General features: G+C 40.1%; 1 protein-coding gene across 1 annotated transcript in view; it reads right to left on the reverse strand.

The window, feature by feature from the left end:
* Positions 1-25,751, reverse strand: part of dpm1 (dolichyl-phosphate mannosyltransferase subunit 1, catalytic) — a 58,922-nt gene that overhangs the window by 31,563 nt on the left and 1,608 nt on the right. Inside the window, exon 2 of the mRNA XM_068000595.1 lies at positions 5,303-5,402. Within this exon, the coding sequence (XP_067856696.1) occupies positions 5,303-5,402 (100 nt within the window). The remainder of the gene's footprint in view (positions 1-5,302; positions 5,403-25,751) is intronic.

The following is a 25,751-nucleotide window of genomic DNA, read 5'->3' on the forward strand; positions in this document are numbered from 1 at the left end:
GGGCAGCAGTAGGACACTGCTAGGGATTTGATGGAACAGTTGTCACAGCCGGCCTGCATATTTAAAGAAGGAACCTGTTGCCTTCCAGCAGCTGTCCCTCTCGCCTGCTCAGAAGATTGCAACCACTGGGAAGGCAGCGGGATCGGAGAGGGTAAGTCGCACGGGCCATTTAGACTGCCCGCCCGTTTTCCGCTGTGCGGGCAGTGTTAAAAGCAGCCCTAACGTCTCTTTCCTCTCCTTCTAAACAGTCTTGGGGGGCAATTTTAACCTAATCCGCCTGTCGGAAAACTGACGAGATCCGGAGCAACACTGCTTCAACAGAGAGTAAAATCGGGCAGGGTGTAAAACCAGCATTGTACCCGATCCTGTGGGTTTCCTGCCTGGCGTGTTAGGTTAAATCACCACTGATACAGGTCTATATATCTCAAATAGCACAGCAGCTGCAGTGACTCAGGGCCCAGTCTTGGATAATAGAAAGCAGTGAGGGGGGTCCTGGATTTGGGCTTGAGTAGTGGCAATGGTGGGAATTGAAGGTGTGTTTCTGGTAGTTGAAGCTGTGCGGCCTGGTCAATCAATGTCTGTCTGTGTGAGCATCCTTTTTTAAAAAAAAGTGAGAGCACAGGAACAGAGAAATACAGTGTAGAAAGTTGAAATGAAGATCCAGAGTTTTCTCAGATCCTAGAAAATGGGGTTTCAGCATTAACTACAGCTAAGGCATCACTCATATGCCAAATAACAGAGGAATCAAATCATGAAAGGTCAGAGTACAGAACCTGAAGTGGCACACAAGGCATGCAGCAGCCTGAAGCTGGTGAGCATTCTGCCCTTTCATGGGTACATTGCTTGTTTCAAATGCACTTGGGAAAGATTTGGGCAACAGCATTGTATCAGAGTACATTGACTCCATCTTCCTCTTCTCTGCCTTTATTTGTTTCTCTCTAAACTTTTCAGTATTTATTAAATACCTTTCAGCTTTTATTAAAAAGAAAAATCAAGGTTAGTCAATTCCAATAATGATATTAATGTTCAAAAGCATAAGAACGAACAGACAACCATTAATTCACTGAAGTTTGCCACGAGTTTCTAATCAGAGAGTTGGTCCACAAATGACCTATTATTTTTTTTATTCGTTCATGGGATGTGGGTGCCGCTGGCAAGGCCAGCATTTATTGCCCATCCCTAATTGCCCTTGAGAAGGTGGCGGTGAGCCGCCTTCTTGAACCGCTGCAGTCCACGTGGAGAAGGTTCTCCCACAGTGTTGTTAGGTAGAGTTCCAGGACTTTGACCCAGCGATAGTGAAGGAACGGCGATATATTTCTAAGTCGGAATGGTGTGCGACTTGGAGAGGAACTTGCAGATGGTGTTGTTCCCATGTGCCTGCTGCCCTTGTCCTTCTAGGTGGTAGAGGTCGCAGGTTTGGGAGGTGCTGTCGAAGAAGCCTTGGCGAATTGCTGCAGTGCATCCTGTGGATGGTACAACTGCAGCCACAGTGCGCTGGTGGTGAAGGGAGTGAATGTTTAGGGTGGTGGATGGGGTGCCAATTAAGCGGGCTGCTTTGTCCTGGATGGTGTTGAGCTTAGAGTGTTGTTGGAGCTGCACTCATCCAGGCAAGTGGACAGTATTCCATCACACTCCTGACTTGTGCCTTGTAGATGGTGCAAAGGCTTTGGGGAGTCAGGAGGTGAGTCACTCACCGCAGAATACCCAGCCTCTGACCTGCTCTTGTCGCCACAGTATTTATGTGGCTGGTCCAGTTAAGTTTCTGGTCAATGGTGACCCCAAGGATGTTGATGGTGAGGGATTTGGCGATGGTAATGCAGTTGAATGTCAAGGGGAGGTGGTTAGACTCTCTCTTGTTGGAAATGGTCATTGCCTGGCACTTGTATGGCGCGACTGTTACTTGCCACTTATCAGCCCAAGCCTGGATGTTGTCCAGGTCTTGCTGCATGCAGGCACAGACTGCTTCATTATCTGAGGGGTTGCAAATGGAACTGAACACTGCAATCATTAGCGAACATCCCCATTTCTGACCTTATGATGGCGGGAGGGACACTGCCCTGAGGAACTCCTGCAACAATGTCCTGAGGAACTCCTGCAACAATGTCCTGGGGCTGAGATGATTGGCCTCCAACAAGCGCTACCATCTTCCTTTGTGCTAGGTATGACTCCAGTCAGTGAAGAGTTTTCCCCCTAACTCCCATTGACTTCAATTTTACTAGAGCTCCTTGGTGCCATACTCGGTCAAATGCTGCCTTGATGTCACTCTCACCTCACCTCTGGAATTCAGCTCTTTTGTCCATGTTTGGACCAAGGCTGTAATGAAATAAAGGCACAGCTGTAAAGCATTTAACTACCTAAATATGCCCCCTCCCACTGTGGACAATAAAAGGATTGATTTCAGAAAGGCTGGTTTAATGAACATATGTTACAAGAGATTTATTTTAATGGTACGGCTGGAGATGACAGAAAGGATGTATACTGTAGAAGCACAGGTAACTATAGAAAATGGATTTCATGTGCTACTCTTATTTTATTTATGGTGTTGGGGTATACTTGGATGCCCTAGTTTTTCAAGGGAGGATTTATTTCATTTTTAGGGATTGCAGAATTCAGTTTAAAAAGGACTCGTGCACTTCCTTTTTTTTTGAGTGCTGGGGTAACTCCATGATCCCAAGCTCCCAGCAGTGAGCAACACTTGGAAGAAACGAGGGTCACAGAATGAATAACAACACTGTATCCCCAATTCTCCCATCTGTGCACCCTGAGTGTTTGGCTCCTTGCTGGCAATGCAGGATCTCTCATTAGGTCTTTTTTTGAAATCACTGTGCTCCATCAACACTAGTTCTGCCGAGGTAAAAAATACAGTGAGTATGAAACTCAAAATGCTGTTGCAGTTTTTTGTGCGGTGGAGGAGGAAAAACATGAATCCTGAAAGCTCCGTTGATTTTATGTAAAACAGGAATGCTTTTTTGGGGTTTTGGTCCGGTTTCCAACCTCAAGTCTATGTAGACCCATCAGGGTAAAAACGACAAAGCACCAGGAAAGAGAAGTTTGTTTCCCTCCCTGAAATCAGTGTCAAGATTAAGTACTTCCATATCAGGCATTGCTTAAGGTAGATGTTATTCAGAGAATGTGGTACACTCCTCTAACAATACACCTTAATCACAGACTCAAAAGTTGACCTACTAATTAGGTGCATGTCGTGGGTTTTAGAATGTTCAGAAAGGATTAATAGAATGGCAGAGGATAACTTTATTGTTCCAGTTGTGTTGATAGTGTATTAAAAAAAACAGCTTCTCCCTGGAAAGCAAACCATCAGAATCAAGCTGGGGGTAACTCAGGGCTAACCAATGGTAGAAATATTATTATAGATTCCATAAAATCAAGTGTATCACTTGCACCATTGTAGGCATGAAATGTGAGATTTTTACAGTAGCTGCCAAAAGTCACACAAAATGCATTGCCCTGCTCAAATCACATCCTTGGTTTACAAATGTGACTGAAACACTGAACTGTAAGTTAATTATCCTACAACTAGCGGCCTTTTGTGAGGCCAAAGTGAACAAGCTGCCATTGAACAATTTGGACAAGTAGAAGATGCTATTGAAAGACAGAGGGCAGGGATCATGGGCAATTTCAATCATCCATAAAGTAGTTGGACTGGGGAGGAATTAAATAAATTTGGGCAGTTTAGGACTGCTTTTGCATACGCCATTGTGAATGATACATTAGATTTAATGGTGAACAGGGAATCAGTAACCTGGAGGCAGAAGAACATTTAGGCATAAGCAATCATAATATTATTAGATTAGACATGCTGATGATTAGTGGAAAATTTAATGTGGCAAGTGTCACGCCAGGAAAGACTGAGACTACGAAGGAAAGGACAATTACAGTTACAGAAAAACAAATGGAATATTTTCAAAGAAAAGTTAGATGATGATCAATTAAGTTTATACTACTGCAAGGCGAAAGGGTAAGTACAATATCAGGGCCAAATTGAATAAAGAAGAATCCAAAGAATGATCTATCTATATTCAAGTTTTGTGGCTGTGTATCCATAATACAACATTGAGTGTGTAAAGTTGCTGATTGGTCCATGCTGGCATTTTCTATGCTAACTTTGTTGTACAACAAATCAATCATATTATATAATTTCTGCTTCCCCGTCCATTAATCCTCCATCTCAGCATTTTTCCCATCTGCCCAGCCTCTGCCCCTCTTCTTCCTAGACCACTCAGGAGAATTCCAACACCAGATATTTAATGTTTATATGGGAAAGATAATATGGATATCATTAACTTTGACTACATGCATGAAGAATTGAAGAAGCCCTACAAGAGATGCAAGGTAACCTTTAAACATGTTTCTGCAGTAGAAAATGATTAATAAGGCAAAACTCTTGCACGGTCAGAAGCATTAACTCTATACTAAACTTTAGTTTACTTAAAATATTGAATTCAGTTTTGGTCATCATACTTTGAATCAGACATCTATGTACTAGAAAGGATATAATTTCCTGACTTGGAACACTATTATGAGGATAATTTTAGGGAATTAAGATGATTCTTTTTAGAAATATAAACAATGGAACAAGACAAGATTCAAGATTTGAAACTGACGAGGGAAATATACAGTCTACTCACTGATAACTGTGTCATTTTTTGCACTAGAAAATTGAATTATCCGGTAATTTGAATTAAGCAATATAAATAACATAGAAAAGTAGGAATGTAGTGTTGAAAAAGCTGTCATTTTGTCCAGTGAATGATGAAGCAGTAGATTCTTTCAAAAGAGAACTAGACATGTTTTGGTTCTGAAAACACAGTTTAAATCTAGGACAGAATGGTGATAGGTGCTGTGGTTTGGGGTTGAAGGATTCAGAGGGAACTGTATATGGAGACTAACTACAGCACCACAAAAACATCAGATGGAACTCGCTTGATGGCCTTGAATAGCTGAGTCGCCTTGTTTCATTCCTTAAATTCTTAAGTTCTTACTGCTACAGTATAATATTTCCATTTCCCATAAGAGCCATCCTTATGGGCTCTCTCAGTAAAACTGCCCAGTCAGTGCCAAATTATGGGATATTCTGCTCTAGCGACTCTGGCCACAAACTCAGTTCCCTTAGGACCTTTAGCAGCTGCCAGACAGGTGATTTTTATCCCATCAATTTAAGTTTGCACTGATTTCAGAAAAGTCCCAGAGGTGAAAGGATTGTACCAACCAACAGACCATTCAGTTTCCAGAAGAAAAAGACTCAGCATATATGGCTATTTTACAGATTTACCCAAATACTTACAATTTTATCGGATCCATAAATCTGTTCCAACTGTTTGGCAACCTCAAGTGTCCCATCAGGACTTCCATCATCAATCACAATAATTTCATAGTCAAATCCACTGCAAACAAGAACAAAACACACATCACTAATAATGTAGTGCATAGCAAAAAAGCAATTTTTATCAATCAGTCAGACAAGAGATTTTTTCAACTGTAAAAAGCTGGAGGGATTCCTCTTTACATTTGCATGTCGGGTCTCGATGACATCATTGAGAACCAACTGCAATTTTGACCTAGGCTCGAGCAGGGAAGCTACAGCGGCTTTTCCACCAGGCTGAACCAATCGCAGCAGATCAACCCCAGAAGAGGGCAAAAAAAGGTATATTTTTTTCTTTCTTTTATGGGACCAGGGGGTGCTGGGATGCTCCTCTGGGCCCCACAAAGATAGCTTACGCTACCCATGCCCCGGACTCTCCCCTTCCCAAAAGCGAGACCCCCAGCAAAAAAAGTTAAAATAACCCATCCTCATTTCTGGATCAGGAGGTGAGTTTCCAACTCACCTCAACACCCACCATCCCAAAATCTGCCTGGAGTTAGAATCAGGGTCTGTGTATTGTTTGAAATGGTCATGAAATTGAAACTTAGGTTTCATTAAAATCAAAATGAACAATTTTTATAAGTGGAATTGTAATAATTATAGTTATATATATTTTGCCGATTATAAATGTTTAGCATATATAATGTTGTAAGATCTTACAAAAAAAATATCTGGCCCATCAAGTCCATCCAATCCAGACAAGGTACAGCCACATACATCATTTATCCACCCCATTAGTCATGCAATCTCTTGGGAGAGGCAAAAAAACATGAGGCCAATTTAGGAAAAACTCTGGAAAATTCCTCTCCAACTCTCTAAGGCAATCAAGCAAAGCGCCAGGAAACCATGGTAATGCATAAATCCTACAATACCCAACCAACCTGCAACTTACCTTCGATATCTGAAAATGTCCTCCTCTTTCAGGAGGATGTCTAGCTCCTTTTTTGAAGGACCGCAGAGAATCCATACTCACCGTATGCTCTGGTAATCTGTTCCAGAGCGCAGTGACGATGTGAAAAGAAATACTTCCTAATGTCTAACCTAACTCTTTATCTACGTTTTATACATGCATCTCTATTTCTCCCGTCGTCTCAAAAGAATCCATCTCAACGGATTCTAATCCCTTTCTCATTATAAAAACCTTAATCTTATCTTCTCCATGACTATGTTTCTCTATGAAAATAGCCCCGACTCTTTGAACCTACCTTGATAAGCAAGCCTCAAGACTGGGTATAATTTTAGTTGCTCTCCTCTCCATTTTTCTCCGCAGACTCAATACTGCCCGCTAAGTGTGGGGACCAAAACTAGACACAATACGCCAACTGATGCTGGAACAAGGCTTTGTACAGCTCAAGTATAGTAGTTTTATATTGTATAGTCTTAGCAATATAACCCAAAACCTTATTTTCTTTCCCAATGGCCTCGTCACATTGTTTATAGGCCTTCAATGATTATGAACTATGACCTCCAGATGCTTCTCCTGTTCTGTAATTTTTAGCAAGTACCCCTGCATTGTGTGCATGTACCTTGATTATCCCAACTCCAAATGCATAATATTGCACTGATCCACAATGAAGAACATCTGCTGCACATGGGCCTATTACCTTACCTTATCTAAGTTGGCCTGCAACCTATTTATTTGGTCTAAATCCCAATTCCCGTGCACATTTTTGTGTCATCTGCAAATCTGTGGATGATTCCATTAATGTGCTTATCCAAATCATTAATAAAGATTATAAACAACAAAGGCCCCATCGTAAACTCGTACATAACTCTGTTCTTGACCTGGCCTATGTAGAACTACTCCCATTGATAATGACCCTCTGCTCACAAGTTTGCAACCATTTTCCTATCTAACATAATATCTGACCACCAATCCCAATCAGGAGTGTGATAGAATACTCACTACTTGCCTGGATAACACAGCACTCAAGAAGTCAAAACCACCCAGAACACAGCAATTCATTAGCATCCCTGCCACTAATATTGATCCACTCCATCATCAGGGCATTAAAGCTGCAGTAAGTACTATTTACAGGAAGCACTGCAGCAACTCACTGAGGTCACTTTGACAGCTCCTCTTTCACCCACAACCGTCACCACTAAAAAGGTCAAGAACAGCAATGTCATGGGAACACCATCTCCTCCAAGTCATGCACCATTCTAACTTGAACATAAAATGCCGTTCCTTCATTGTCACTGGGTCAGTATCCTGGCATTCCCTAACTAACACCATCGCATGAGCACTTTTACACCAAGGACTGCAGTGGTTCAAGGAGAAAGCCCACCACCGTTTTCTCAGTGCAACTAGGAATGGACAATAAATGCTGCTTTGCCAACATTGCCCACATCTAAAGAAAAAGTAAAACTTTCTGGAAATCAAGGTGTAGTTCATCTTCCACTAATTTGGCCACTGCCTCAAAAAATTCAATCAGGTAGGATCTCGATTTTTGAAAACCATGCTGAGATTCCTTAGTAACTGCCAAACTCTTCAGATGATCATAAGTAATAACCCTTATAACGCCTTCCAGCATCTACCCTACCATCAAGGGCGAGCTAATAGGTCTGTAATTCCCGGGTCCTTTGGAACTAGCCCAGACCTCAAGGAGCTATTGAATGTATGAACCATTTGGCTCACATATCTCTCCCTTTCCTTCAGCACCTTGGGCTAAATGGTATCATGTCCATCAACCATTAATTGTAGCTAAGACCATTTCTACACTTATCTCTATAGAGTCGCTCTTATCCAGTACCATTTTCAATAGTGAAAACAGATGCAAAGTAACTTTCAGCATTTCAACCATATCCTGCCCTGCTAAAATTCTCAGAAGGACCTAGGTGGTCCTTAATCATTTTCTGCTTTTGACAGAACTGCAAAAAGCTTTACCATTGCTACTGCATCTACTATAGGTGCCAAGGATCAACTTTGGACCAGCTACACCAGAACATTTCAGCTCCTTCCTATTGACTAATATCCTCCCTCTTTACTGTAACTACATGGTCTTTACAAATACAGCTTCACTTTCCTTTTTGACCTAACCTTTCCTTTCAGAACCCCCTGAACGCTTTCAACTAAACTTCAGAACCATCCTTAGGATCCAACCACATTTCAGAGGTATTTAAGTCTAACTCCTCCATTGAAGCATGTGTTTTTAATACTTCCATCATTTACACAAGCATTTTAAGAACTTCCTTGCTTTCCTCACATGGATTCCCTTACATAAATTGCCTCATTCCCTGTGATTAGAACTAACTAAGAATTGTTTACAAACGTTTTGGTCAGACCAGAAAAATACAGTATTTCAGCAGGCTGAATACTACATTTTTGAAAACAACTGTACAGCATTTAAACTATCTTCTCCCACACAATACGCTGTGCACCTTAGCTTCTCTCTCCCCTCTTAAGGTCTTTGAACACAATGTTGCCACTCAGTTCCATGCTCACCTCTCCCACTACTCCCTTCAGCCCAGTTTCTATGCTCTCACCTGCTCTGGTCAATGTTTTTTTAAATTTGTTCATGGGATGTGGGCACCGCTGGCAAGGCCAGCATTTATTGCCCATCCCCAATTGCCCTTGAGGTGGTGGTGAGCCGCTTTCTTGAACTGTTACAGTCCATGTGGTGAAGGTTCTCCCACAGTGCTGTTAGATAGGGAGTTCCAGGATATTGACCCAGCAACGATGAAGGAATGGAGATATATTTCCAAGTGGGGATGGTGTGTGACTTGGAGGGGAACATGCAGATGGTGTTGTTCCCATGTGCCTGCTGCCCTTGTCCTTCCAGGTGGTAGAGGTCCCGAGTTTGGGAGGTGCTGTCGAAGAAGCCTTAACGAGTTGCTGTAGTGCATCCTGTAGATGGTACACACTGCAGCCACGGTGCGCTGGTGGTGAAGGGAGTGAATGTTTAGGGTCGTGGATGGGGTGACAATCAAGTGGGCAGCTTTGTCCTGGATGGTGTTGAGCTTCTTGAGTGTTAGTGGAGCTGCACTCTTCCAGGCAAGTGGGCAGTATTCCATCACATTCCTGACTTGTGCCTTGTATGGTGGAAAGGCTTTAGGGAGTCAGGAGGTGAGTCACTCACCGCAGAATACCCAGCCTCTGACCTGCTCTTGTCGCCACAGTATTTATGTGGCTGGTCCAGTTAAGTTTCTGGTCAATGGTGACCCCCAGGGTGTCGATGGTGGACAATTCGGCGATGGTAATGCCGTTGAATGTCAAGGGGAGGTGGTTAGACTCTCTCTTGTTGGAGATGGTCATTGCCTGGCACTTGTCTGGTGTGAATGTTACTTGCCAATTATCAGTCCGAGCCTGGATGTTGTCCAGGTCTTGCTGCATGCGGGCACAGACCGCTTCATTATCTGAGGGGTTGCAAATGGAACTGAACACTGTGCAATCATCAGTGAACATCCCCATTTCAGATCTTATGCCATCAATGATATCCTTCGTGGCTGCACTGTGATGCATTATTCTTGTCCCCCTCAGCCTCTCAGTGTTGACCACTCCAACCTCTGTCACTGCCTCTCTTTCATGGTCTGCTTTCAGGCTCTCTAGCTCCACCCTACATAAAGTCAAACTCATTTAAAAGTCCACTGTCCACATTCTGTTGCACACTAAGTCCCACTCGTCCACCACCTGTCATCTCTACTGGCTCCCTATTCCCCAATGCATTGAATTAAAAATACTCGTCCTCCTTTACAATTCACTCCATGGCCTTGACCTATCCTACCTCTGCAACCTTAACTCCTACAGCCCAGACCATGCCTTTCAGTCTTCTGACTCTGGCTTCTTGTGCTTTCCTCCACTCCATCATCAACCAGGGAGTTTTCAACCTTCATTACCCGACTCTCCCTCTCCAAACACCTGCACTTTGTTGTCTCTCTCCCCACCTTTAAAAGTTTCCTCAAACCTCTGTTTGACCGTACTTTCGGTCATCTCCTCCAACTCTACACTGCTAGACATCTGTTTCTTTTCTGTGTAGCACCTTGGGATGTTTACTACGTTAAAGGAGCTGAATAAATGACAATGGTTTTTATTGTGGCACATATCAATGGAACAAAATTGGGAAGATATCGTCAAAGTTTACAAAAAAATGTTGGATCATAATGAATGGACTTCATGTACTGTATCAGGAAGCTGAACAAACGGATCTGAATTAACCTATTCTCATCTACCTCCAGCACATGCATCAATCCTCCTTACTTACATTTTGATTTCAAACTGTTCCCTTTTGCTGACTTTCTTTTTAAAAAGCAAAGCACTACTTGATTCTACCCAAGTGTCAGCTTTGTTCATTTGGTAGCACTCTTGCCTCAGAGCCAGAAGGTTGTGGGTTCAAGACACACTTTGGACCAGCATATAATCTAAGCTGACACTCCAATGTAGTACTGAGGGAATGCTGCAAAGCTGGAAGTGGCATCTTTCGGAACAGATGCTAAATCAAGGCCCTGTTTGCAAGCTCAGATGTTTGTAAAAAATCACTCTTTGAAAAGCAGGTAGTTTGTCTTGTGTCCTGGTCAACAGTGTTCCCTCAAACAACTGTACCAACCACAGATTATCTGTTCATTCATCCATTCATTTGCTGTTTGTAAGACTTGGTTGTGCACAAATTAGCTTACACATTTTCCAACCCAACAATAGTGACTGCACTTCAAAAAAAATCATGAACACATGATAAAACTCAAGTTCCTTCTTTCTACTTATAATAGATTACAAATGTGAGACGCATAAATTAAGCTCAATAATCTTTCAACCGTACAAGCTTACAAAAATTCACCACTGCAGTAACAAAGTGCGTAAATGTAACACAACTGTTACTGAACCTTGTAGACCATTAAAGTCCTTGGTTAGCTGACCTCAGTAGAAATAGTGTGGAGAGGGGAGGGGGGGGTGGGTTGTTCCAACTAGCTTTAGTGTTCCATGCCTGGGAGGAGGGAGGGAAGGAGAAATAAAATACAGTTGCTACTCCTAATTGCTTGCCAGTGTCTGCCTGGTGGAAAGTTCTTGTGTGAACATCCGGTGATGGCATTTTTGACTGCAGTACTCTCCACAGTACAATAGCTTGCTGACACTTTCTGTCTAGGCTCACAAACAAACAATGGTTACTTGGGTAGTAGTAGAAGGCTTTTGGTGCCTGTGAATCTGCACCCCATCTAGATGGTGGTAAATTTATTTTTTAAGGAACAAAAGTATAATACAGCTGAGAAGGATTATGGATGCGAAAATGTAACCAGTTACATAGATGTAACACAGAGTGAATCTCATCCCAATACTAACACTATAGGTCTCTATTTGTAATTCATCTTTCTCTTTCTGCCACATTATATATTCTCGGGGTACACGTTTACTCAATCTACAAGAATCTAAACAATTAGATCTGAACACAACTGAGATTCAGACCCTATCAGTTTATTTTTAAAAAACTACTTTCCTCCCATGGTTTTCCTTCCTCCATTTTAGGTCCCACGTTTTCTGACTAAGATGGCAGATAGCCAAGTTGCTTTCAGGGCTTGGTCAATTTTGCCACGTAACTAAAGGCTGGAATGCTCATCAGAGTTGCTGGGTTACCTGCCCTTCAATTTTCGCTACCTCACTTTGACAAAGTGCGTCAGCTCCAGGCAATGCCTCTACCAGTGCTAAGTTGCAACCAGGGCTCCTCCTATGGGGAGTTGTGGACTCAAACCAGTCTGCATTTAAAAGATGCTATATTCAAAGGCTAAACAGACATGATAATTAAAGAGATGAAACAGTTAAAACTTTTAAAGTTCTATGTTTACAGTTATGTAGCAATTTCGAGTCAAGTTTTATCAGACTTAAAAACTGCACTGTATTATACTGTCATACCCCATATGGAAACGAGTTAAATACAGTGAAGTGTACACAGTTTGACGTATCTGCGTGGCTCTGATATGAAACAAATTAGTCCGCAGACTCCATCTTTCTGACTGCCCACATCGTATACCGTAATGCCTCCCCTCTGTGCAGCCCACTTTCACTACAAAGACAAAGACAATTAATTGAGAGTTTGGCAGGAGCACATGTGGCCAATAAAAGAAAGTGCATCTGTCACTTTTCAGAAAGCAAAAGCACACAGTTTTCACCCATTATGCCATGGGTTTCAATATTTTAACTTACAGAAAACACAGACAGCAAAACTGTAGTTCGTGGTTTAATGCTGTCAGATGACTAACTGCTAATATATATTTGTCTTAATACAAACCAGCTGCTTTTCAAAATCCTGAATGCTACTCTGAATATTCAGGTAGCATGACATTTTTATTGGGATGTACACTATTTCTAATGTAGGTTTTTAGCACATGTTAGCAATAGAAAGAATGGGGCTCATATAATGGAGTGATCTAACTGTTTGTGCAACTAACTACAGTAGACTCCTGCTGGAACATGCTATTTGGGAACCAGCCAAATGGCATGTTATAACAAAGTACATCTTAGACAGGGTGGTTGAAAAGTAACAGGAGTCAGTTAGGGAAAATTGAGTGAATCCTGTGTAGCATTACAAGGTAATGTTAAATATTTATTCAGTACATTATTGTAATATTAACAGTCTACTGCCAGCAATGCCAAATTAAGGAATAGAGTTCCTTTAAGCTACATCTTTTCAGGTTTTAACAAAGTGGATATCAAAAATAATTTGGAAATGGAGATTTTTGGTGCAGACTCGCACATATTCAGTTCAGTAGAGTTGGTATTCTACACTGCACCACAAATGTGCAGATCCCAGACTTTGTATTTGGGTTCACGATTTGAAACCATCTTTCAATAGCAGAAGTTTTGCATGAAAACACGTTAATGATAGAAAATCAAGTTGAAAAGAGGAGTTTCAATGGATTTAGACATTGTGTGTGTGGCAGAATATTAACTAAACTGTCTGGAGATCTACAGTATATGTAACGGTCAGGAGCTATGCAATTAACAACTCAAAGTTGATCCCTCTCTTTTAAAAAAAAATCTTAAAACCCCAGCTCACAATACTTAAAGTTTGCCAATGACTAATCATATTGCATTTTTCAGTAGGCATGTTTCAATGACCATGGGGCTAATAAATTTCTTTTTTAAAAAAATCCCTGGGCTCAAATTGTGAATCAAGATCAAATTTCACATACTGCAGATTAATATAGTACATGTTTAAACTTTGTCATTACATGATTTTTTAGATGTTATCTTTGAGTGATAGCCAGAACCTATCACCTTTTTATCACATCAAGATTTAATTTGTATTACAGTAATTTGAGTACATGAATTGGGGTTCTGAAAGCACAGTAACTAGTTTAGTATAATACAGGACGTAGGAGGAAGGTACACTATGGAAATGCTATAATGAGCAACAATTGTATTTTCTAATTTAAATTATTGTATTCATGCTGCGATGCCGATCAGAATTTTGATCTGTTGCCACATCACATTGCCTTCAGGCTGGAAGCCCTGAACTTCGTGTTGATTTGCAGTTCAGACATAAGTTTTTAATCTCATCTCTGGTGCTACTTCCAGCATTCCAGCCTTTGCATTTGTACAAGGAAATTGGGAGTGGGAGGGGGGAGGGGGGAGGGGGGGGGGGCCAGCAAAAGAGGTAGAGAAGAGAACAGGATTGAAGAGTATAGTTGCCCCCAGCATCTAACAGTATAAAGGAGGCAAACTTTACCCATCCAGGTCCTGATTTTTCCTGAGTTCCAAGCAGCCATCAAAAAGTAGTGGCGAACGTGCAGCACTTCCTTCCTGTTGGGGAACTTTTGATATAAAAGCCCCTAAAGAATGTCACCGGGAATTATCGAATGTTACAGCAGAGAAGGAGGCCATTCAGCCCATTGTGCTCGTGCCAGCTCTTTGAAAGAGCAATCCAATTAGTCGGATTCCCCTGCCATTCAGGGAGGTATTGCTGCAGTTATATAAGGTATTGGTGAGACCGCACCTGGAATACTGCATACAGTTTTGGTCTCCATACTTAAGAAAAGACATACTTGCTCTCGAGGCAGTACAAAGAAGGTTCACTCGGCTAATCCCGGGGATGAGGGGGTGGACATATGAGGAGAGGTTGAGTAGATTGGGACTCTACTCATTGGAGTTCAGAAGAATGAGAGGCGATCTTATTGAAACATATAAGATTGTGAAGGGGCTTGATCGGGTGGATGCGGTGAGGATGTTCCCAAGGATGGGTGAAACTAGAACTAGGGGGCATAATCTTAGAATAAGGGGCTGCTCTTTCAAAACTGAGATGAGGAGAAACTTCTTCACTCAGAGGGTAGTAGGTCTGTGGAATTTGCTGCCCCAGGAAGCTGTGGAAGCTACGTCATTAAATAGATTTAAAACAGAAATAGACAGTTTCCTAGAAGTAAAGGGAATTAGGGGTTACGGGGAGCGGGCAGGAAATTGGACATGAAGCTGAGTTCGGATCGGTCAAGGCCCTGTGGGTGGCGGAGTGGGCCCAGGGGCTGAGTGGCCGGGTCCTGCTCCTACTTCTTGTGTTCTTTAGATTTGTGGTTGGGATCAGATCAGCCATGATCTTATTGAATGGCGGAGCAGACTCGCGGTGCCGATTGGCCTACTCCTGCACCTATTTCTTATGTTCTTATTTCTCTATAGCCCTGCATATCTTTCCTTTTCAAGTATATATCCAATTCCCTTTTGAAAGTTACTATCGAATCTGCTTCCACCACCTTTTCAGGCAGTACATTCTGTTCATAACAACTCGCTGCCTAAAAAAAATTCACCTCATCTCCCCCCTGATTCTTTTGCCAATTATCTTAAATCTGTTCACTTTGGTTATCAACCCTCCTACCAGTGGAAACAGTGTCTCCCTCTCTACTTTATCAAAACTCTTCATAATTTTGACCATTTCTATTAAATCGCCCCTTAACCTTCTTTGCTCCAAGGAGAACAATCCCAGCTTCTCCAGTCTCTCCGCATAACTGAAGTCCCTCATCCCCGGTATCATTCTAGTAAATCTCTTCTGCACCCTCTCCAAGGTGACGGAATCAAAACACTGAATTTTGCAACTAAAATTTGAAAATAAAACCAAGTATGGTTTATTTTTTCCATAAGAGAACCCAACTGGATTAAACTGCCCTCATCTCTGTGCATGGCAAGTGTGGAAAATATTATTCCCATCTGCTAGTACCCAGCCAAAGAAAATCTGAGGTACATAACTGATCTCTGTTGCAAAATGGTTTAATATTGTCAATCTAGTGGAATAAATGTGAACAACTTTTATGATGAAACTCGGCATTGCAGTCTGAGAAATGCTATCCCACAACATGTAATGGCATTGTATGCATCACAGAAATGGATTAGTGTAATTTGTAGTATGCTGAGTTACAGAAACTACATTTATACACAGTGACACTAATTATAACAGCTATGTATCATTGTAAGTAATATTTGAATCAGAAGCTTATTTTAGGACAAAAACACATGATAAGAACTGATAAAAGATTTGAAACTTCTGTCACTGCCTTGCCACTTCCAACAAGAAAACACACAGCTGGACAGCTGCATAAAAGGACATTTAACAAAACTGTCAACCAACTGAGTCTGAAGTCATTTTAATAGACTTGCTTGTTCCAACACTATATTTCTATATAAGTGACAAACCTCAGCTCCTCCTATTCTAATCAGTATAACAGTTATGGAAATTACGATCAAGTAGAACTGGTGCCATTTTAATTGATGTCCTAAAACTAATAATCTACTCTTAATTCAACTTGTCTGTTAATTTGAATCAAAATCACATATATTCCTCTCATTAAAAATCTATTGAAGTTTATAATTTAATTTGTGCCTCTTAATTTTAATTATTGGTTAACTTTAATTCAACTTCCAAATTCAAATAGGACCTCATCGGTGAAATGCACTGTTTAATTCGAATTCAACCCCATGATCAATATTAGGTGTTTAAGATTGACAGCACTTGCCACCTCTGCGCAATGCATTGTCAAATCAAGAGAGGAATTTGAGAAGATGGTTAGCGAGAAGTACCATCCCCTTACCATTGAGGAAGAATACAAGATCAAATATGTGGAGGAGCAACCTGGAGAAATGAAGAAAGTTGTGGCACAAAAATTTAATATCCCTCCCATCACACGAAAACAAGAGCATTGCCGCTGATCTACCAGAAGAATTTTTCAACCAAAGGAAGAGGCTGCACACTGCAACTTGTCCTAATGTCAAAGGCAAATTGATTCACCAAAGAATTTTAAACTGGCCCTGCTCCTGCATCATGGATCAGCTGCTTCAAAAACCATCACGCGATCAAGTCCAGGTCTACAGGATGTTCCCATGTAAACATCTGGGCGTGTAATAAAATTCCTGAAATTGTATTTCATCATAAGCCTGAAGACATCTTTACTGCTGGTGAACCACACCCTTTCTCCTAGCTTCATTGATGAAAATTGCTCAGGTGGGGGAAAAAAAAGATAAGTAGCAAAGTACAGTTATGGTTTGAGGTAGCATACCTGAGGAAGAAAGAACACTACTGGTGATCAGGGATGCAAACCACGCCCTCCCCATGTTTTTGTGGTGTTGTCGCTCTGCCTGTAACTTACTTTAACTACAAAAAGGCTAAGATGATTGGTGCTCTTTGACAGGAATGGCTGCGAAGCATGGTATCACAAGGCAAGAAAGTCATCTTTCTGACAGCTGACAAGTGTGGGATTCATGTGCAAACGCTCCAGAGCTAGTACTTTTCATGCCAACGTGATATTCGTGATCCAGCCGATGGATGCTGTTGTGATTCATAATATGAAACAGTACTAAAAGAAATGTTTGGTGCAAAAAGTGATTGCCATGCATGATGCTGGTTTGCCATTTTCATTGGATATTCTGCAGGCAGTCCACATGGTCCACTCATCTTGGGAGGAGCTGAAAGTAGAATCATTGCAAATTGTTTTTAGCACTGTAAATTCATCCCAGCAGCAGTTGAAGCAACTGCATACGACAGCCGAGGATTCCACATAGGCACCGACGACTGACTGAAGCAGAGAACCTTTTTGAGTGCTGTTGCGACTGCCGGCAGACGCAAGTTTTGAATTCATTTCAATACTGATAACAAAATCCTGAGGGCCAGATTGCTGACCAACATGGAAACTTTTGATGCTGTGCGGGAGGATATGCTCGTAGATGTGGGATTGAGAGTGAGGAAGAAGCCCAAATGAGTGGATCCAGTAAGCAGATAAAGGAAGAGAAACCAACTCTCACCACAACCATGCCTTCCAATTAATAAGTGAATGCTGATGGTTATGGTTGGGGCTGGTGACTGAAATTAAGCCAAATATCCAGATGGAGTTTTTCTCAGCACTAAGTGGAAAATTTTGTGGATGAACATGCTATCGCTATCGGCAGGAAGCAAACTACAAACACAGAACTCTTACAAAGTGACTGAACTATTATTGTGCATCTTGTACAGTGCTCAAGTTCTAATTATGTAAATTCAAATATAGTTGCTTTGATGTTTAATGGCAGTTTTTAGTTATTTGGTGTGCTGTTTCATTAAAATTGGTTAATTTGTACTATGGCTAATTCTATTTTTTTTTGTGAGGAAAAAACAACTTTGAATTAAGAGTTGACTATATCACAGAAAAATTGTAGTGACAAACCTCAGACATGTAGTATTCCAATTTTCAGAAGGTGCATTTAATTGGATATTTTGAGCATCCATCTACTATTTGATCACATGGGGTTGCAGGCAAAGATGGAAATTGGTGTGAAAGTTAATTCAAATTTGTTGAAAACAGCACAACTCAATGACATTGTGCTCTGAGGCAGTGTCCTTCCACCTCTAAGACCCCGTATTAAAGTTTTTTTCCCTTCTATAATCTGTGTGTATGCGTCTGTCTATCTCTCCCCCTTCCCCAACCTATCCATTGAATTAGGGTGATGCATGTGGATCCACAACGGGTCTAATTGACAGCTTCATTCAGAAAAACCTCAAAGATGTCAGGGTGTGGTGGAAATGCCACACTGGTGCAGTTGAGGCGCTCTTCTGAGGTTGTGGAAGAGTATGGGGAGTTTTGCCCTGCATCTAACCTGTGCTGTACCTGAACGGAGAGCACTTGATGTGACAGTGGGTGGCCAAAATGGAGTAGCATTCCATTTTCAAGCACTTTACATCTATCGCTTTGATAAAGTCACCCTCAAAAAATAAGATTTTAAAAACTGAATTTAAAAAATGATTAACTTTTAAAAAGCTTATCATTACATTATTACTAATGATTTAAAATGTTTAAATAAACGTCTATGCATACAGGAATACACTTCACAGGTCTGAAACAGAATATTCAAAAGGGTTTTAAAAATAACAAGAAAACTGAAAATGATGTCTGGAGAAATTTGTTCATATACCTGTGCCTGGATCCATTTAGTCATTCTCTTTGTTTAAACAGACTTAGTGCTTGCTATTATTCAGCTTTACCACATCTGGAGATGTGTATGCTCTAACTGGTTGCTATGTTGGGACCATAGCAACACAACAACCAATGCCTGCCATTTTTATTACACAATTAAAAGTACTGCTGGCTGCTGCCCATCAGCATAGTTGTATTGCATATATGCAGCAATAGCAACGGTATCAGTAGCTAAAGACAGTGGACTGATGTAGAAAAAAGTGTTGCTGTAACTGAGACTATATTATGACAGAAAGAGTCAGAACAATGTCTCAGAAAAAACAGGATAGCAGTATGGTTTACCAATCAAAAAAGTATTTTTGTCAATAGCTATAATTAATTTGTAACAATAAGTTTAAAAAAGTGTCCCAACTGGGTTTTAGGCCAAATTATTTGTAGGTGTTAATCAACCTTCTAATTGCTAGGGATTTACCATCAAAACAAAACCCAATATGTATCTGTGAAAGACAGTCACTGTCTGGTATGGGGAAGTCAATTATGAAGTTTGCTCATCTTTCTATCTAATATGTTGAAGGTCTTACATTTGTGCACACTTTCTGTCTGCACTACTTCACTTTCTGTTGTCACATTTAATCATACTTTTTTTGTCATATACAGTTTTCATATTTGGCATATTGTTCGTATTTTTGTGGAAGTCTGTTTCAAAAAGTACAGGTTTAGTCTGCCATACGCTCTCTCCTCCACCACCTATGTATTAATATTTTTGCTAGAAAGCCAAGTGTGGGTTTTAATTTTAACACCCAGAACAATTGTATTTAATTTAATATTTAACATCACTTTGTTTCCACCTAAAAATCCATTTAAAAAAAGACATATCATGGTGAGATAAAGGGCAAATTTACAACTTTCGGCTTCCTCGTTTCTAAATTTCAGGTGAGGAGCTAGTGTTTGAAATTGAAGCCAATTTTCTGGAAATGTTGCAATATGGGAATCATGATTGTTGTTTTGTTTAGTGGTGAATCAGCAGTATGCTTAATCACAGGTGGCTTTTTTTTTCCCTTTCTCGTTGCTGATGTACTGGAGTAGAATCAGGTGTGATTTTGTTGCACTTATGTTTGATGCAAGCAGAAAATGTACAGCTGCCAGTAACTGTAACAATAGAGGGATTGAATCAGATTGGGATCATTAAGCATGGAAATATCAGGTGTCTAATATCAGGTATGCTATGTCAGACATCTCAAATCAGCTGCAATCCTGGAGCACTGGGGAATTGCCCATGTCGAAAGCTCTACTGAACATTTGCCAGTTGAATACTAATGGTAACAATGCACTGTAGGAGATGCCTATATGCTCTGTTGTGAATTGCTGCATCACTTTGGTGTTCTTAAAGATAGTCAATTCAGCAGGGTGGAAGGGATCAGTGAGAGAGACATTAGAATAACATGGATTACTTTCCTGTGTTTACAGATCTGGCAAAATTATGTGAAGATGTTTTTTGTTTTTACAATTTGAAATAGGACTGAAAAGCAAACACAAGTGTTCTTTCCCTTATTGAATACTATTCTGTTTTGCACTCTTATTCGTTATCGCCAGTGTAGCTATACATATGGAGATTCATACTCGTGGAAGAAGCTGTATTAAAGGTGATGAGGGAGATTTAGGCTAGATAGGAAGAGATGGTATCTTCAGCCCAGGTAAGAAACAAATCCTTCCATTATTTGCATTAGTTTAACTCTAATGCTATTAGTTCTCTGTCACTAACATCTCCAAGGCACATGATTACTATTCTCTGCTTATCCTTTGGAATGACAAATTGGATTTGCAGCCTTTATGATAGATATTAACTTTGTTTGTTGTGCTTAGTGTAATGTTGCATTGTGGGAATGTGTGCAGTCCATAGCAGCAGTGTGTTCAGTCAGGAAGAGTTTCTATTCGTGATGGGACTCTTTGGATATTGTACATTAAAATTCAGATCATCCTGAAATAGCCTCATAACTCTTAAAGTTTCCCAACCAGAGTTCAAGTTCTTGACTGTCATTTGAACTCATTCTGTTCTCAGTGGGCAAGTTTTATCCAAATTTGGGCAAGTTTTATCAGTTTTTTATGAGAATGTAGTTGCACCTATAGATCTCGTGCAAGAGGATTGGAAAGAAAAACTGGCAGGATCAGACTCATGTAATTGGAGAATGGAGTTAATCATAGTTCTAGAGAAATGGTGGTCCAGCTCATTCCGCTGGCAGCCGAAGAGAGGAAATTTGGAATTTGAATCTTAACTGAACAAAGAAGTATTGAAAAAGGAAATCCACTTATGACCTTCACAAACTTGTTCCTCCAAGGAATCAGCAATTTACAAATTCCTGTGACTCAAAAGACAAGCCAACAGCAATTAACTTCTAATTAACCTCAGGTCGTGTCTATTTAATCCTATTAGATTTTGTGGCCTTAAAAGGGACAGATCATAATAACATCAAAATAATACATTATGCATTACATGCTATAATAGTCCTGTCCTTATAAAATAGTGTATTCTCTGACTTACCATGAGCAATGTCATGAGAAACCAAATATTAATATAATAATATAAAAATCTTATGTCTGCATGCATTTCCAGCTAGTTTTTTCCATTATATATTCGTATGTCCACATTTATGATGGAAACTGCCTATGTAAACTTTTGGGAGGGTGTAATTGGTGTGACAAATTTATAGTTTGCATTATAAATGTGGACATAGGAATTTATAACAGAAAAATAAAAATGAAGTCAGAATGCATGTCTTTTAAATGTGGACTGGTTTACATCTGCATGCCCTCATCCCATTATTGCCATCTAACCCTACTTCACCTGAAGACTACACTTACTCTTATAAGAAAGAACGTACATTTACATGTGCCTTTCATGTCCTCAGGACATCCCAAGCTAAGGAAGTGTAGTCACTGTTGCTATATAGGCAATGGCAATGAGATGAATGACCAGGTAATGTGTTTTGGTAGTGTGGATTGAGGGATAAATGTTGCCTGGGAGAACTCCACTTCTCTTCCCAACCAAGGCTAACAAAAGAAATTAAGGATAGTATTAGATCCAAAGAGGAGTCACATAAAGTTGCCAGAAAAAGTAGCAAGCCTGAGGATTGGGAGCAGTTTAGAATTCAGGAAAAAAGGACCATGAGATTGGTTCAGACGGGAAAAATAAGAGTATGAGAGTAAACTTGCAAGGAACATAAAAGTGGACGATAAAAGCTTCTACAAGTATGTAAAAAGAAAAAGATTAGTGAAGACAAGTGTAGGTCCCTTACAGTCAAAAATAGGAGAATTTATAATGGGGAACAGGGAAATGGCAGAGCAATTAAACAAATACTTTGGTTCTGTCTTCATAGAAGAGGACACAAATAACTTCCCAGAAATACTAGGGAACCAAGGGACTAGTGAGAAGGAGGAATTAAAGGAAATTAGTATTAGTAAAAAAAAAGTGCTGGAGAAATTAATGGGACTGAAAGCCAATAAATCCCCAGGGCCTGATAATCTGCATCCCAGAGTACTAAAAGAGGTAGCCATGGAAATAGTGGATGCATTAGTTGTCATCTTCCAAAATTCTATAGATTATGGAACAGTTCCTGCAGATTGGAGGGTGGCAAATGTAACCCCACTATTTAAAAAAGGAAGAGAGAAAACATGGAACTACAGACCGGTTAGCGTAACATCAGTAGTAGGGAAAATGTTAGAGTCTATCATAAAGGATGTGATAACAGGGCATTTAGAAAATAGCAACAGGATTAGACAAAGTCAACATGGATTTATGAAAGGGAAATCATGTTTGACAAACCTACTGAAGTTTTTTGAGGATGTAACTGGTAGAATAGATAAGGGAGAACCAGTGGATGTGGTTTATTTGGATTTTTAGAAGCCTTTGATAAAGTCCCACACAAGAGGTTAGTGTGCAAAATTAAAGCGCATGGGATGGGGGGTAATATACTGGCATGGATTGAAAATTGGTTAACAGACAGGAAACAGAGAGTAGCAATAAATGCTCAAGTCTCTGAAGTGGGGCTTGAACCCACAATCTTCTGAATCAGAGCTAAGACTGACATATACTAATGATAAAGTATTAAAAGTTATTTACACCAGCAAGTGACAGAACTTTAACAAGGAGGTGAGAGAAAGAGAGAAACCCATATGTAAACAATCTAATTGCGACAATGTAATTGTAAACAATCTAATTCCACCACAATAGTTTGAATAACAACACTGTTTACACAAAAAAACACACACGAATGGCGCTACTTCAATCACTGTAGCAGTTCTTCCTAAGCACATAAATTTAAGATTTTAATGTTTTCTTTTTGCATGAATTTTCACATTCTTAAGTAAGAAAAATTTGCATTTATATATTCCTTTATGATGTTTCTGAAGCTATCAAAGCCTTGACATTATGAATTCCTTTGAGTGTAATGAATATTATGTAGGCAAACATGGAAACTATTTTCATAGATTTTCAAACTGGGGTCTGTGGACCTTAGGGAATCTGCAAGGTTATTAGATTTCGCTCTATCTGGGGCTGGGCATATCACACACACAGTGTCATGAAACTTCTATATTTTTTTCCTGTTTTTGTTGACTTAATTCTGTTGCTATTTACTAATAAAACATTTCCTGCAATGATAGCATTGTTTGCTACTCAGTGGAAAACAATGTTTTTCAGAAGTTAAGGAAAAGGCATCTAGAAGTGTCAATATTCCCAGGGGGTCCCTCATACACAAATTTTGAGAACCACTGATGTACAGCAAAATCACATAGCAATGAGATAATTAACCAGTTAATCTGTTTTTGGTGGCGTTCATTTAGGGAAGTGTTGCTCAGGATAATGGATGAACTGCCTGCTCTTCTTGAAATAGTGCCATGAGATCTTTAACATACATATTAAACAAACAGAATAAGTAGATGGGGCCTCTGTTTAACATCTCATCTAAAGGACTGCATCTCCAACAATGCAGCACTTCCTCAGTACTACACTGAGGTCTCCGTCTAGATCAAGTGCTCAAATCCTGGCGTGGGGCTTGGAACCATAACTTTTTTTTAATCTCAGGAGGTGAGATTGTTACCATCTAAATAGAGTTGACACTTTTGTAAATTTATTTTGAGCATTGCATTTGGAAAAAGGTTGCCTTTGCCATACTTTCTTACGCGTTTATTGGGAAAAGAAAAACAATATACGGCCACCCGCTGCTTGCAGTAGTACAAAACCAGTAGGAAGCCATTTTAAAGCCAAATCTTTACAGATTAATTTTATAAATTTTATTCGTGGATGGTTTACATTGGCAACATCATACTAGCAGAGGTTTGATACTCCTTTCACATGAAATTGCAAATATAAAAAACAGTGTATATGGGGAACTGGGTGGTGCAGTGGGTTAGCCACTAGCTTTGAATTGTTGGGACCTGGGTTCAAATCCAGCCCTGACTAATGGGATGAAAGTGTCTTCTCTGTTGGCTGTAAAGGTTCCTATGTGAATATAGGTCAGCATTAAAGCAGGACTAACTCAGAGAATAGCAAATGAAAAACTGGTGCTGTGGGGAGTGCTCACTTGAGGTTTGGGCTGCAGCACAGGAAGTCTTACTGGCCTGGGAGTGCTCATTGCTGACAAAATTGAAGGTGTTCCATTTTCCAGCACTAAGATCCTTGATCACCTTGTTGAGTACAAAGATTTTTTTAAAAAAAATCAAGCAACTATTAGGTTTAGAGGAGGAAAAGCAAGTAGACTTTAATGTTGTGCCAATACCTTTATTCTGTGATACAGACCTGCACCCATCAGTACTCCACCCTAATGTTACTCAGCTCAAAATGCTCTCTTCTGACACAAGCCATATTTGAAAGGGCAAAATCTATATTTATTTTTGTTAGATAAGGGCATCAAGGGATATGGAGCAAAGGCAGAAAAATGAAGTTGAGCTACAGATCAGCCAAGATCTAACTGAATGGTGGTACAGGCTCGAGGGCTTTATCGCCTACTCCTGTTTCTATGATACTTTGCAGTTAAAGTATAAAAATGTCACACAGCAGCCGTTGCACTTTATTAAAGTCCTAGTGACGACACACTATACAAAGAAACCACTGAACATCATAAATTCTTTTGAAAAGACTAAGGGAGGACTTTCAGAATGTTTATATACAAATATTTTAAAATATTACTAGAGAAAATCAAAATACATGTCATGTACACATATGTTGAGGTTATGCAATTTCAACAATTTTTTTAAACAGTCCTCCAGTTCTTTCATAACAGTCCTGTTAAACAACTTTGGAGGAACAATACAAAAACTGACTCACAATTCTTACTTTTACAGCTAGAAAAAAAGATACATCATGTGATACGGTTGATGGTAGGTTTTTCTTGTAAAGAGGTACGACTATATGACCCAATGATACTGTGTTATTTCTTCCTTTTTAAAATAAATAATCTTGACACTAATGCTATTTTGCTGCAATGTTCCCACTACAAGTAAGAAGAGCAGGGAACTCATCCAGTGTCCTGGGCAAAATTCTTCCCTCAATGAATGCCACAAAACCAGAGTCTGTGGACCTTATGGGAGCGGCAAGGTTATCAGATTTTTTAGGTCACATGGCACACAAGGTTAGAGTACAGCATGCATTATCATGGCTGAGATTGGTGATCGGTACTAAGATTACTTCTTGCTAACATCCCTGTGCTTCTGAAATATATTAACACGTAAGGTACTAAATACTGTTCTTTCTACAGCAAAAGTCCAATGATATTGGTAGAGCAACTGAAATTGAAAACTAAATTTTTGAAATGCTATCACTTTACAATTTTGAATCAAGACACTGGTAGAGGACTAACTGTTGAGATATGGAAATCAAAATCAGTAATGTCTGGAAAGGACACTATAGAATGTAAACCTGATAGCAGCCACTATAAAATACTCAACAGCAGCTCCCATTTAGATCCTTTTGGTTCTGATCAGCAAAGCATAAGGAAAGCATCCAAGCCTGGAAGTGGTGCAGAGAACA

This window comes from Heptranchias perlo, chromosome 19 (genome assembly GCF_035084215.1).
Source record: "Heptranchias perlo isolate sHepPer1 chromosome 19, sHepPer1.hap1, whole genome shotgun sequence".
In the NCBI taxonomy this organism is placed as follows: Eukaryota; Metazoa; Chordata; class Chondrichthyes; order Hexanchiformes; family Hexanchidae; genus Heptranchias; species Heptranchias perlo.